The sequence below is a fragment of the Cryptomeria japonica genome, chromosome 5, assembly GCF_030272615.1.
Source record: "Cryptomeria japonica chromosome 5, Sugi_1.0, whole genome shotgun sequence".
Lineage (NCBI taxonomy): Eukaryota > Viridiplantae > Streptophyta > Pinopsida > Cupressales > Cupressaceae > Cryptomeria > Cryptomeria japonica.
Genome location: NC_081409.1, coordinates 801,513,826 through 801,528,696, shown reverse-complemented (window position 1 = coordinate 801,528,696; position 14,871 = coordinate 801,513,826). Strand labels below are relative to the sequence as shown.

General features: G+C 32.7%; 1 protein-coding gene across 1 annotated transcript; it reads right to left on the bottom strand.

The window, feature by feature from the left end:
* Positions 1-2,014: 2,014 nt before the first annotated feature.
* LOC131075553 (UDP-glycosyltransferase 74E1-like) lies at positions 2,015-4,377 on the bottom strand. The gene is made up of 2 exons (XM_058012398.2): positions 3,882-4,377; positions 2,015-2,967 (listed from the first exon to the last, which is right to left on the bottom strand). Exons 1-2 carry the CDS (start codon positions 4,375-4,377, stop codon positions 2,015-2,017), a joined length of 1,449 nt encoding a protein of 482 aa, XP_057868381.2.
* Between the last annotated feature and the right edge of the window lie 10,494 nt (positions 4,378-14,871).

Here is a 14,871-nt window from a genome sequence, read left to right as displayed (position 1 = left end):
TTAGACAATGAAATATATTTTTATTATTTATTTTAAATTTAGATGCAAATAGATTATTTAATTTATTAAAGTGAAAATGTAATGGGTATTTTAAAAGGGAAGTATGAAATGGAAGTAGATTGCAACCACGGTGTAAAATGGTGTTATAATATTTGGCAACATCACAAGATAGTTAAAAAGGGTATATATGATTTACAATAATCATTCATATTAAATATACTATAATGTCATTTCATATAATTGTATTTGAAGAGAGCGGTCACCTTATGGTTTAGTGGTCAAGTGGTTGCAATGTTAATGGCATAACCAAGGTTCAAATCTCCTCTTGGTGGACATGTAGGAGGTTGTAGGATGTGTTGGTGGTTATGGAGGTGGATATTGGAGAATGTGTATGAGGTGGAGGATGTGTGAGGAGATATTAAGGAGGAGGTGCTCAAGAGGAGGTTAAGAACCAATTGTGTCAAACCCTCACTAGGATAGTGTGCTTGCAAACCTTGTGCCAGACCCACATTGGGTGTGTTGCTCACAAATCTAGATTGTCACTGGAATTTTCTACTTGCAGACTTTGTGTTGGACCCACACAGGTCTTTCATGCCTATTGTTTTTGTATGAGACCCACATGGGACTGGGATTTCGTGCTCACAATTATGGACTTTTGGAATAGGGGATGAGGTTGCCTAGTTTGTGGCCTCACCTATCAATTAGACCAGTCTAAAAATTAATGTATCGATCAAAAACATATTATAGTTGTGGATTCCAATCAAAGACTATCAAACCAAATGGATAATTTATACACTTAATATAATGCATAGGGAGAAAAAATAGACATATCAAACTAATATATATTTTTATATATGCAATATCAACAAAGTGTTGATGAACTTGATAAATGGTAAGGTTTGATTCATTTTTATAATTATACCAAATAAGATTGTCTAGAGTTCAAGTTATATATGAATCATCTCTACACTTTTAATTTCACATAATTTTCTTTTGAGGTTAGTCAACCTGATCTTCAATTACTTGTTTTTATTTTCAATTGATATCATACACTACATTACATGGATGATTTAACATGGTATATGAAATATGAAAACATATTAGGTCGACCTAGAATGCAAAAGGATCTATGCTATATAGAAACATAATAGACTAAAATACGTGAATGTTGTGATCTTTGGTCAACCTTTTAAAATGTTGCATATTTTTTATATTGTGTATGTTTAATAATGACATGAAAATCCATATTGAATGGGAAACCTTCAAAATAAATGGTGTTTAACATATGACCCTTCACAAGACCTAAATTTAAGCCTTTGCAATTAGTAGATGATTCAAACATTTACTATAATTTTATAATAAAATTCTATCATATATATAAATATATATATGAACTTTGATAGGAATGTCAATAATGTTTTATGTAGATGATGCTACAATTTGTAATATAAAATCAAAGAGAAATATGAAATGAATACAAATGATTGTCTATGGTAAAAAGAATGAATTTTGAACAAATAGATGCAAATTACAAAAACTTACATAAGTTTATTGAAAAACCTCTATGAAATATTAAAAATAATTAAACAAGTGATTATATATGTATTATTAATGCTCTTCATCAAATAGCCACCTCAAATTTAAATTTTTCTATTTACATTATATTTACACAAATCCTCTTTGAAACGAAGGGCTAAGTGGTTTTTTGAAATTTAAAACTAGTTTTCTCAATTGTGTAGGGCTACTCTCACCATCTTGAATTATTCATGGAAGAATAGTTACGATATATGACCATGGTGCTATAATCTAATGCGAGGACCAATTAGATATAAAATAATGAATCGTCTCATTCGTTCTAGATGCATGCTCCTTATCTATTTTCTATATACTTGGTGCTACTAGCAATTGCAAGTAAACAAACACAAGCACATAATATATTAATTTATCCACATTAAAAACCATTACAAATGCCTTATTTAGAGATTGAAAGTTTAGTTCCTATCCATAAGTACTATCAAGCGAGTGTCATTCTAGCAATGACCTCATGTACAAACAAATCAATATTTCGATCAGAAGATCCACCTTTCACCATTGCTTTCTTTGCTAATGTCTTCCATTGCAGAGCATTCTTCCTCAAGTCCACACCACGTTCACCTTCCATAATTGTCTTAATAGATTTCTCGACCTCATCCCTCCCAACTAGCCCATCTCTTTCTTTATTCAATCTTATCCCAGTCCTCCACACCTCTTCAATATACTTAGAATTAGTCATTTGATCACTCCACTGAGAAAAAGTTAAGACAGGTAACCCAGAGCTGAGGCTCTCTAAGGTAGAATTCCATCCACAATGTGTAAGAAACATACCCATAGAAGGATGATTAAGCACTGCCATCTGTGGACACCATGACACAACTAGCCCTTGATCCATAGTTTCCTCATGAAAACCCTGTAGAAAATCATGTATGTCATTTTCTTCTTCTTTGCTATGTTCAGGACGAATCACCCATAAAAAGGAATGTTGACTGGCCTTTAGCCCAAGGGCTATTTCTATGATCTGCTCTTTCGAAAGAACAGCTACACTTCCAAAGGAAACATATACAACAGTTGAGGCTTTCTTTGTATTGAGCCAATCTATACAGCTTGCTGCTTTCCAAAGATGTGTGCCTACGTCTTGGTCCTGTGGATTGTTTCCATCTAGGAAAGCAGAGGGAACAAGAGGGCCTATTGTTCGTATTTGAATGAGGGAATCCAAAGATTGTATCTCTGCCATTTCGAGTTCATTGAAGGAGTTACCAAGTATCCATGTGGCTTTAGAAATGGTACTGAATTGGTTCAGTACCAATCGCAACACTGGTTCATATTTATTTGATGGTTGTAGAAAGGATGGCAAGTCTGATTGGCATAGTTGTGGAAGCCCCGGTATTGCTATAACGCCTCTTCCATTCTCTGCTTCATCCTTTTCTTTCACTAGATAAAGCAAAAAATCAATATTAATATATTTTGATATTTTTTTGTTCAAGAGAAAAATGGTGCGAGTTTCATTTAGGAAAATAAAGAAAACTCAATACAATTAGAAATCTTCAAATATTTTTAGTTTTCAAGTTTCAGATGTAATGATTTAGAAAATTATCATTTTTTAAAAATTTCATATGCATATATACATTTATGAATAATTGATATAATTTGATAAGAATCATTTAAATAATATTTTCTAGATTATCATCATTGTTATAGAGAATGTACAAATACAATCTCTAATTGTAAAAAAATTTGAAAGGGATTCAAAAAATCCAAGGACCATGATATAACAAATGATAAAAGAAAAATTCATATAAATAGATAGATAGATAGACATGTTAGTGATTAAGAATATCAAAAGAAAATATAAAAATTAAATTTATTAATATTTAGAAGAAAATATTAGATCATTCAAGGCTTATTTAAAAATAAATAGTATTCATTTAAAATTTTGTTTTTGTAAAATTGTAGTTAAACATTTCATAAAATGAATCAATTACAAAAAGTTACTAATTTATTAAAGAACTTTAAATCATTAATACTAAATGAAAGGGATTGGTTCAAAAGATTTCTTAAAACTTTTATCCTTAAAAAAAAATAATATATATTAGCTCAGAAACAGGAAAAGAAAATAAACTAAAGAACCAGTTTAACTTAATAAAACAAAGTTTAAAAATTACAAATTATATTCTAACAATTGAATTGCGATAACAAACATTTTTTTAATTATAAAATATTATTTTATTAAAAGTATGCTAGCACGGACTACAAAGAGTTTTCTATCAAAACAAAAAATAAATTGTAAATATTAAAAGATCAAAACCTAAGATAATATGTAAATATTTGAATGAAGATAAGCTTACCCATTCCAGCGTAAAAATGGTAATAGATAGAATGAACTGCACATGACTGCGTGGAGAAAAACGCTGAAGGAATGTTAAACTTGTTTGCAATATCAGGAACCCAATTCAGAAGAGAGTCATAAACAATACAAGAGACTTTATTTCCTTCGGAATTGAGTCTCTCTATCAACTGTCCAAATGTAAGACCTCCGACCTTTCTCATCAAATCAACTATCATGTCTATGTCTTCCGTGGCTTCACAATCAGGAGAAAGCCCGTCTGAAATTGTTTCAATTCTTATATCCTTCATAACAGTGGTCACCTCAGCAGCAACCCCATCCTGAGCTTTTATCATTCGCTCTCTAATTCTCTCTGTGGTGATGAAGGTCACATGGAGGTTTTTGCAGACAAGCCTCTTGGCAAACTCCATTAATGGATTCATATGACCTTGGGATGGGTAAGGGAATACTACTACATGAGGCCGCTTAATTCCTGGCTGCTGATCCAATGATCCCATCTTTTAATCCAACTCAGGATTCACTGCTTCATAATGGCACAGATGCATTGTATTTATAATTAAATTGCAAGGAAATCATACACCGTGTGTATTCTTTTTTTAAATTGAAACAAATAAAAAATAGATACATTTTGTTTTGAGACAAAATGACAACTTATATGAGGGAAGTGCTTACGTAAATGTTAAAACCTATGAGAACGGTTCATTGCCTTTCTTCTTGCTATGAATGGTTCTGCAAAATCGATTACTGTGTGAGGATGTTACATAAAAGGAAAATTAATTTCACAAATGTAAGTTTCTCAATAGGATAGAATTTATCATAAACTTCCATTCTCATCAACATCCATTCACATATGCGAGGAATCGACCCTTTTCACCAACCATGGCCTATACATTCCAAAGGTGTATCTATAAGTGACTTCCTCATGGCCCTAGATCCATAATTAGAATGAAGAAGAGGAAGAAATTGAATGCATCTAAAAATGGGGTGTGTAGGTTACATTTTACATTATGTGACTTTAATAAGGGAAGGATATGATTTTTTTTTCTTGTTAAAGTGATTGAGTCGTTGGTAATTAAGTTTTAAATATTATTTTTTAAATTTTAATGTTATATTCATAGTCATTCTTAAGTCCATGTTTCTTATTATTTGTATTAAAAATTATCAAGTTATTAAGTCATTTGAACACTTGTGTTTCCTTTTTGGAAAATAACTCTGGGAGGACTATGGCACCTAGCTCCCGAGTTCTATAAAATTCTCCCCAAATTATGGTCATCGTAAGTGTTGACCTTTACATTTTAAAGTTTGATCTTGTTATTTGCACTTGACCATTTTATGTCATCTTTTTCAAAAAATATCCTTGTAATTCCTACATAAAAAACATCTTCTATCCTTCATAAAAATAGAGATTCTATGAGCAACCATTTTCAAATTCCATTCAATCTACATTCCTTATCACCTTCTCCAATTTTGAACACCTTTCAACTAGGGTACCCAACACCCATGTTTGACATTTTTAACTCTTAATTTCAAATCTAGTTTCCTCTCCACCTCTCCTTTCTAGATCTATACATTTCTTATGTCTTTCAATTTTATACTTTCTATATTATATTAATCTTGCTCAATTTAGCATTAGGTAGCCTAGTTCATACAGATACACACACAATCAATCATATTCACCTTTCAACCAATAAAAATCTATCTACAGGAACATGGCTCATCTTCTATGTTTTATCATATTATCCTTTGCTTAGCATATCTATCATGTTTTGTTAGTTGGATCTACAACTTTACACAATCCTAATACCCCTCTAATATCTAATTATTTACCTTTAATGCATCCTTTTGAGTTCTCATTTACTTTTAGATACATGTTTGTTTACAATTCACTTATAACTCAAAGTGAGACAAAAGTATAATGGTGAAATGTATCTACTCATGTCAATTACTAGTGAGGTTTGGTATAATGATGTATAGCAGGATATTGTACTAAGTTTTCCTCCTTCCATGATCTCTATCTATCATCATTTATTCTCACTTACATGAATTTTAACACATATGAACATATTTGTAATCTATTTGAATTATCTCTCACATATTTGCATAATTTGCTAGCCTTTATTAGCTCTCACATAATTAACAATGAATAAAGGTCCCAAAAAGTCATATAATGAAATCCTATGCTATGTCGAGTCATAACAACATATTGGTATTTGCATTTTTATAAAATAGAATTGCCCATTTGTGGAATTGGCTAAAACAAAGTTATTTCAACTATTAGATTCTAAGGGAAAACTGCATTATTAAGCATGCTTGAGTGAAAATAAGACATTATACGTGATCCATTATAGAATTCCAAAGCTTCACACCTATAAGCATCACATGAATATAATGAATGCTAATGAATCATTCATTTTCATGAAAAATGAATTTGCATAACCTACTACTCATGAAATATAAACAAATTTAACTCTCAAAAATCATATAACTAAAATAAATACAAATATCATTATTTAAAATACTGCATCTACCTATCATTCCAAGTTTCAAAACTAACTCCTACCTATCATTCTAACTTTCATTATTTAATCTCAGCCTAATTTTTTACATTATCCCTGAAACTTTCTTTATTATTTGCAGCATTTGATGTTCCAGACCAAAAAGACGCGCTGGCTGTTTGCTTTTGGACTACTTTCAGTGCTCTCGCAACTTCTGTCATATCCTTACATACTTCTGTCAATTATATTAGAATTTGTCTAATTTTTAATTATAATTAACACGTCTTATGATACCACACAGAGAGGTTCTGGACGTCCATGAGCAACAAATGAATCAGTGGATTTACGTATATGCTTTCGCCATCTCATTTATCATTTTGCAACAAAATAAATATAATGCAGCCGACAACCACATTAAAAAATTTCCGAACTCTCACAGCAGCCAAACATATCGAGTGGGCACTTTGCAAAAACAATTATAGATGACTAGTAGTTGGCTGTGTATATGTATCTGCACGTCAATGGCAGTTGATTAAAGAGTTCTCAGGATTGAAACTTATTATTGATTTAACTACAGGACTTCTTTACAGTCAACTGCTTACTATAGTTTACTGGTAGATTTGGCTGGGATGGGCCCTAATAAGTTTTAAGCTGTGGTTGGAATCTAATGTTTTCTGCTTTTCTAACAGGACTGCTCTACATATTCAAATATTTAAAACTGTTTTTCTATTATATCACTTTTAAAAATGTATATAAACACACCATTTTGTAGATCTCTTTTTTGGAGAGTGTTTACAAACTATGTTTCATATCGATAACACCACAGGGTGCCAGGTGTTTACGTAGTCCGTTTAAATTATGGAGAGATTTAAATATTAAAGGTAATAATGTTTATAAAAAATTCACAATAATAATATTTTTTTCTTTAATTAATTTTGAAATATTTGTTTACTAAGCATTTATACTTTTTAATGTTTGGTGAAACAAGACGATGAATTATGGAATGACATGAATGTAAAAGTAATATTTTGATTTTCACAATTTCATCCGTCATGTCTACCATCATTTCTACAATCTTCAAATCTATATCCATTTGCAACAAAATTGGTTCTTGATCAATAACTACAGTTTCTCAAGCCAAATGGATATTGCAAAACTCGTTTGTGATTAATAAAATGAGCTGGCCAATCATCGATCAGAATAATCTTGATAGAAAGGGGCATATTCTTGTCTATCCTCAGTAGTTCCACTCAACATATTGAAGACCTTCATTATCTAGAGGATTGGCTAATCTATTCCATTCAATGTATGTATGTTTGATTTTCCAATAAGGTAGAAAAGTAAGAGGTCATTGGTTGTCTTCAATGAAGTGTTTTATTGTCCACAGCCGATATGAAAAAAAGAGTTTAGGAGGTCAATCACAATTTTGGAGTCACCTTCAATATGAACTTTCTCAAAACCATATATAAGGCTCATTTTATTCTCCACCACACAACATAGGCCTCAACTTCACAATTTTTTCCTAACTCCAATTTTATTTGCATATCCTTCTATCATTTGTTCTTTTTCACCTCTTATTATACCTACTACAAGAGTTGCTCATGGATTGCCCTCATTACATCCATCAAAGTTTAATTTCACCCATTCTTTTTCTAGTTTTCTCCTTTTCACCTTTTTCCTTATGAGTCTCTTAGTAGTTTTAATTTTGTTCATTTGGCAAGTTAATCCCAAATCTAATCTAATTGATGGTTTGAGATTAGTAGGGGGTTCAAAGGCTTCTTGATGTGTTAAATGGTTTATATTTTCTCAAAATCCCATTTTTGATGATTTGTAGGACCTCCTTGCTCTGTTATTTCCTCTTAAAATCCTATTTTTATGTTTTTTTTACATTCCTCGTCAAAAAGGGGTGGAATTTGGTTCCAAAGTTCTCTAATAATAGGATATTTAAAGGGAGGCATTATCCTTCCAAGTGTCAACAAAAATTCTTATAATTTTAGGGACAACCCAATTTACCTGAAGGTAAGACAACACTTCATCCTAGATTTCTTCAATGGACCTACAATATAAAATTAGCCATTCCACTAACTCCTTCCCATTGCAACATAAAGTACATCTATTGACCCTATAGATACCCCACTTCAGAAGATTATCAATGGTTAGCATTTTATTATAGTTTTTTTGTCAACTTAAAATTGGTGATCTTTGAAGTGACATTATTATTCCAAATTAGACTCCACTTGAAATTAGGTCACCGAAGGGGTTTCTCCATAATGTAGTAGGTTGAAGAGTAGAAAAAAAACTATAAGGGTTAGGGCCCCAATTACTTCATTGATTTAATCAATAGTGAACGGACATCAATCCCTTAAATGCTTTATAGATTTATTTTTACTAGATCATTGGTTAAGAGTTGGATAGGTAATACTTTCCATTTTGGTTCCTTTTACTTCAATCCACATATTCAAACAACATTGTGCTAAATTTTCTACTTAGGGGGCCTTTTAAAGGAGTAGTGGTAGATATGGGCTCCAAAGTAACACTCCTAATCCATATGTCATCCCAAAAGTTGACTATTATTGCATTCCCCACATGCCATCTAATACCTTGGCTTAAGAATTATTTTCTTGTATTCTAGATATTGTTCCATATTAATGAGCCATTAGGTAGTGATGGGGAGAATCAATCATCGCACCCTAAGTATTTAGCATACATAATTCTCATTCAATCATTTTCTTTTAATATATTGTTCTTGCAAATTTTTAGGTAGGAGGGCTTTATTGAAGGATTGTAACTTCCTAGGCCCCAAGCCCCCAATCATTTTAGGTTTCTAAGAAATATCCCATTTGGCTAAGTTCATTCTCTTCTTTTCCTCTACCTTATTTAATAGATTTTTTTTGGAATTTGTTCTATTAATTCCACTATAAAGATAGGAAGTTTAAATAATAATAGGTAATACACATGAATATGTTTAAGAGAAGCCTTTGAGAGCTATTATTTTCCTTCTTGACTAAGGATCTTACCTTTCATTATGCTATCTTATATTGTATTCCATCCATGATTCCAAAGTAGTAATTATTACACAATTTTTTGTTGCTAGAGGTATTCCAAGATATGTAGAAGAAAAGGACTCCTTTGATCACTAAAGATGTTTATAATTTTATTTTGCTAACTTGTCATCGGTATTGAAAAAATATACGAAACTCATGTTGCAATTAATGTGCTGTCCTAAAACTAGAGCATACTTATTTAACATAAACTTTCATTTTTCATTTTTTTGTATTGACGAGTCTCCAAAAATGATGGTATCATCAACCAATTTTGAGTGTGATGAAGGAGAAAGAGAAGAGGCAACATGGACTCCTATAATAATTGTTTTGAGAAATGAGTTTGTACAAATAATTTCCCAAGACCTTAGCAACAATGGTGAATAAGTAAGGGGAGAGCGCTTTTCTTTCCATAAGATCTATCTCACTATAGAAGAAGCCTCTAGGAATACCGTTAACCAATACTTAAATTCTTGGGGTGTTAACACATTTCATGATGGTATTTATAATTTAATCCTAAAAATCAAACTTTTGGAGTGTGAAAAAGAATTTGCCAAGAGATTATGTCATATACTGCTGAAATATCAAGTTTAGAAGCCATACATGTCTTTCAATTATTCTCCATTAAGTGGAAGATCTCATGAGTCATTAGAACAAAAACTAGGGTTTTTATTTCTAGACAAAGTCTTTTTCGTTTTCAATGTTGAGGTGTGTGAGATAAGGATTAAATTAATTGACAATTATCTTGGAGAATATTTGGTACACATTATTGTATAGACTTATTAGTCTGAATATTTGGTTTGGATATCCTTACTAGAATGAAATTGTAGGAAACTAATAGCCTACAAAGGATCCTTCCTCAAAAGTGTAGGTAAGCTCCAACTTCTCAAGGATTCATTGCAAATCACGTTGGTGTACATTATTTTTCTTGTTTGCATCCCTAAGAATATGGTATCTAAACTTGAACATTTTTCAAAGAATATTCTTATGGTTGGGATCAAAAAGCAGCAATAGGATATTCTTGGTGGATTGGATATAGTCTGGAAACACAAAACTAATGGTGGTCTAGGCATTAGGAAGATCAAACTTATGAAAAAAGTTTTACTCCTAAAAGTTAGCAAGAAATTGATTAATTGGAACTCAAACTATGACAACATTATAAAATACAAATATCTTAATGATGAGGAGTGCATTGTTTTTCTTTATGTTCAAGAGATAGGTAGAAGTTCTTATGTTTGGAACGATCTAGTGAAAATCAGAGAGGTTATTGATGGAAAGTAGAGTAATGTAATACCATTTGGTTTTAGCAAGATCCCTAGATTTTAAATATCTCTTTAGATTGGCATCCTATTCAATCTATGATAAAAATGGCCTTGGAAAGAATAATTTATAGTTTGGTCAAAGATTAATGGGACCCTTTTGTAGTCCCCCATAAATGGAATTTGTTTTCAAACTAGGTGGATCATCACCTCTATTCTATTGTTAAGGATCTATTGTTGTGTCTTTCAAGTCAAGAATGCTACAATATCAATTATAAGGATATTCTTATTTGGCTCAAGTTTAGTAATGGGGACTATTATGTGAGAGTTGGTTTTAACTTACTAGAATATGTTTGGCTAACTACCTTTAGATGTAAGAACATATGGAATCATAATGTTGTACCTATAATCTATTTCTTCTAGTGGATAGTCTTCTACTGAAATATTCTCGCAATTGACAACCTCAAGAAGAGAGATTTACAATTTTTTAATAGGCATTCCCTATGTGAACATGATGAAGAATCTATTGTCAATCTTTTAATGCACTACAATTATACTTGGAATAGAAAATGGATGGTGTCTGGAATTTCTCTACTCTGATATTATAAGCATGTTTGAAAGTTGGTTCTCCCTTTTTTCTCACCTCGTCATGAATGAACTATGGTGGATGGCCCTTCCTCACACAAAATGGAGGGTTTAGAAAGAGAGCAACAATAAAAAAATTAGAAATAAAAATCCATTGTGGTATATGTTAGTGGTGCCAATTGTTTGTGCTATTATAGAGAACATCAAATAGGCTATGCTGAAGAAGCCATATAAAAACTTGATAGAGATAGAAATCCAAATTGCCAAAATTTGGGATATAAAGGATCTTCTTAGCAATGTTGACAACATTAAAATCAAAATCAAGACAAGAACCTATTGGACCCCCATCCCAAGGCTAGTTACAACTTTATTTTTATTATTCCTCACATGAGAACCCAAGGAAAGTGGATGGGGATAGGGTCATGCAAGACCATGATGAGATGATTTTATTTTCTTATGTCATTAATCTTGTCATCCTAGACTTCCAATTTGATTAAGGTAGTGGCAAATTTCAACAACATACTCATAGCCAAAACTAAGCGGTTACATAACATTTTAATAAAGGATGACTCTTTGAAAGTTGTTAATCTCAAATAAGACAAAGCTAAGCTAAGTTGTTAGGCTTTTTATTTGATTGTTTTTTATTAAGGCAAAACCAGGTTTTGAAGGGACGTGAAAACCTCTACAACCAGATTTTGGATGGATCTAGAACCCTCAAACAGAAAGTTGTCATAACAAAAGGGACATACAAAAACCAAATAACCATAATAAATTTGGCTCCCATAGCCAAATACATGGGTTTTAAAAATTGGCTCCCACAACCAAAAACAAAAGCTGCAAGAAGAACAACCAACAACCAACCTAAAACTAGCCCCCAACCAAGAGCCATCAAGATTTACATCGAGAACTACTCTTTTGGGATCAGAGAGTCATGTCAAAGGAGGGCTTAGCTTTCTTACCCTTAATAGAAATCCAGGCCTCTCCCACTTGTGTTTCCTTACCACACCAAGCCAGTGAAAGACCACCATTACCCTAAGAATGAATACATGCAGAGAGAGTCTACACTGTCTCAGATATGTCATCAGTTTTCCTCCCTACGAGCATAACATTATGAGAAAAGACACGTATTGATAGCAGGAATACTATCACAAGAAATTTCTACCAAGGGCTCAATCTTCAAACCCCGTTAACAACAAATGGAAGCATCATCTTTCTTGCAATTTGTTGCCCTTTCCCCTTCCTACCCAACAAGCCGCACACCCTATGCACAACTAGTGGCCTGAGTCACAGATACAAAAATAGCCTCCTGAAGCCCATTCCCTTTCTCTTTAGGGGAGAAACATGATAACCATGCTCAACAACCCCACCATTTGTGACATCCTCAGAGGGTGCCACAATATCTTATGAATCCATCGCTAGCACCTAGGAAAAACTTCTATGTTGCTCAATTTTTTTCTTGAAACTATGTAATGTTGTATAGAAGCAACTTTCCACCATGTAGCCATCATTTCCTTTTTCTCAAACCCACATTATGTAGTTGCATGACCTATTTTAAAACATCTTCTACTCTAAAAGGGTATCCCTTCATAATCCAAAGATTGGACCCAACAACCCTTAGAAGTTTTGAGAAATATCTTAGTAGGCAGCCCTTTTGAAATATCAATTTCAACAAGAATGCGAGCAAAAGTGGAGTGAAAAATATGAGATGATTCATCATCCACCATCAAAACATCTCCAAGGGCTTCACCCACTTCTTCTAAAAGAGGATCAACTCATAAATGAAAGGGGGGATTGGGAAGCTAAACCCAAATCGAGATCTTGTTAAACATTTAAGAAGAAGGGTTGAAATCAGAGTACCAAAGTTTAATCATCAACAAAACTCTATTCTCCCAACTAAAATAATGATCACATAAAATTTTATTTCTGTCCTGAGCATTATAAAAGTTTGCAATAAAAAACCCTTTAGCCATGGGGAAAATATGAACTTTACTAGTAATGAGAGGCTTCTAATATTCTAAGATCCACGTATGTATATGAGGGAGGGTAGGCCAAAAACCCTTAAATTGACATATCACACTATGTGTGGAAAAAAATAGAAACATTATAATCTATTTCATCTTCCATCTCCACTTTTAACTAAATGGAAATGGCATTTGCAATAGGAATAAACCCACCATCAAATAGTCATCTCCCTTACTAAGACCTCAGAGCCACACCAGTTCGCCTCTACCCAACAGACACAACTGCACCAGAACTAGGGGCATCATACGGTAAAACCCCAACATCGGCCTACGGTAAAGTCTTTGAACCTTGTTCATGGAAAATGGTAGTGTCTCCTCACTGGCCATCAACAATTCTTTCCCCATCGCATCCCTTTGAAAAACTAGTGATATGAGTTGCAAACACCCTCGGATGATTACCCTACCCAAAGCTCCCGCCTAAAGTCCCCATTCAAATTTAGCTTATAATGAACATATGTGATTATTGAGGCCTGCAATAATATCACATTTTTTCTCAATCACATTTTTTTACATGTGTCTAATTAAGGTAATCAATTAGAGAATATCCTCACTAATTTCACTACTCAAATAATTAATATAATAGTGTGGGAGGAATATTTCATCCTTCTAGCCCATATAACCCATGTATTACATTTGGACATTCATGGAATTCCCAAACATTATTTTTCCATCTTATAGAGAGGCCATGAGTACTAGATGTATACTGAATTTCAATCCTATTAATTTCATTCCTTGGGGATCTAGATCTTACTTCCTATATTTTCCTCCTCTTCTTTTCGTTTTAGTGGCTTTTTTGTGTTTGCCATACTATGAAAATGAGTGGGGATTTGGTTTAAAAGGAACTAAAGGATTATATAAACATTAGAAATGAGAATGATCTTTGGGATACCTTGGAGGTAGGTGATTTTACTCGATATATTCTTGTTGCGCAAGGCTTTGATCAAAACCTCTCCATGGAGTTCAATATCTTTGGGAAGAGGGGGTGGTTTATGTGAAGGTTATGTGATGGGCATCCCAAGTACTTGGTTGAGGTTTCCAAAAATTTTAATGAGTTAAATTACCTTGGAAGGATAGTATAGGAGGTTTCATATTTCCTATCACCTATGCTCAACTATTTTTGTTATCATGTGAGGCTTAATTTTCCTTTTGTATCTTTACCTACCTAGAAGAGTATGTTTTAAAGATTACTAGTTCTTGTACACTCCCCTTCACCAATTGTTGATACTTCATCTTTTCTAATATAACCTATTCCTCACCACTTCTCTCCATTCTAGCACATAATGTTAGTCCACTAAATTTCAAACCCCTTGTATTACTTCTTTTCTAGCCACTTTGGTAACTGATTCTATCATGAACCCTTCCCTATTGGCTTCTAACTCCACTTCAATTATGTTAAATATTTTTGGTCAATGGATTGCTTAAGTCCTTCGAAGATGAGAAAGTGTTCTTCTCAGACCCACTATAGAGCCCAATTGTCTCATATACTGAACAAAAAACAAACTTATACTTGAGTTTCAATACAATCTCTAATTCCTTTTATGTCTCTCCCAATCCCAATACTCCTCAAGAAGCCCCTCCACTTTTTCCCTT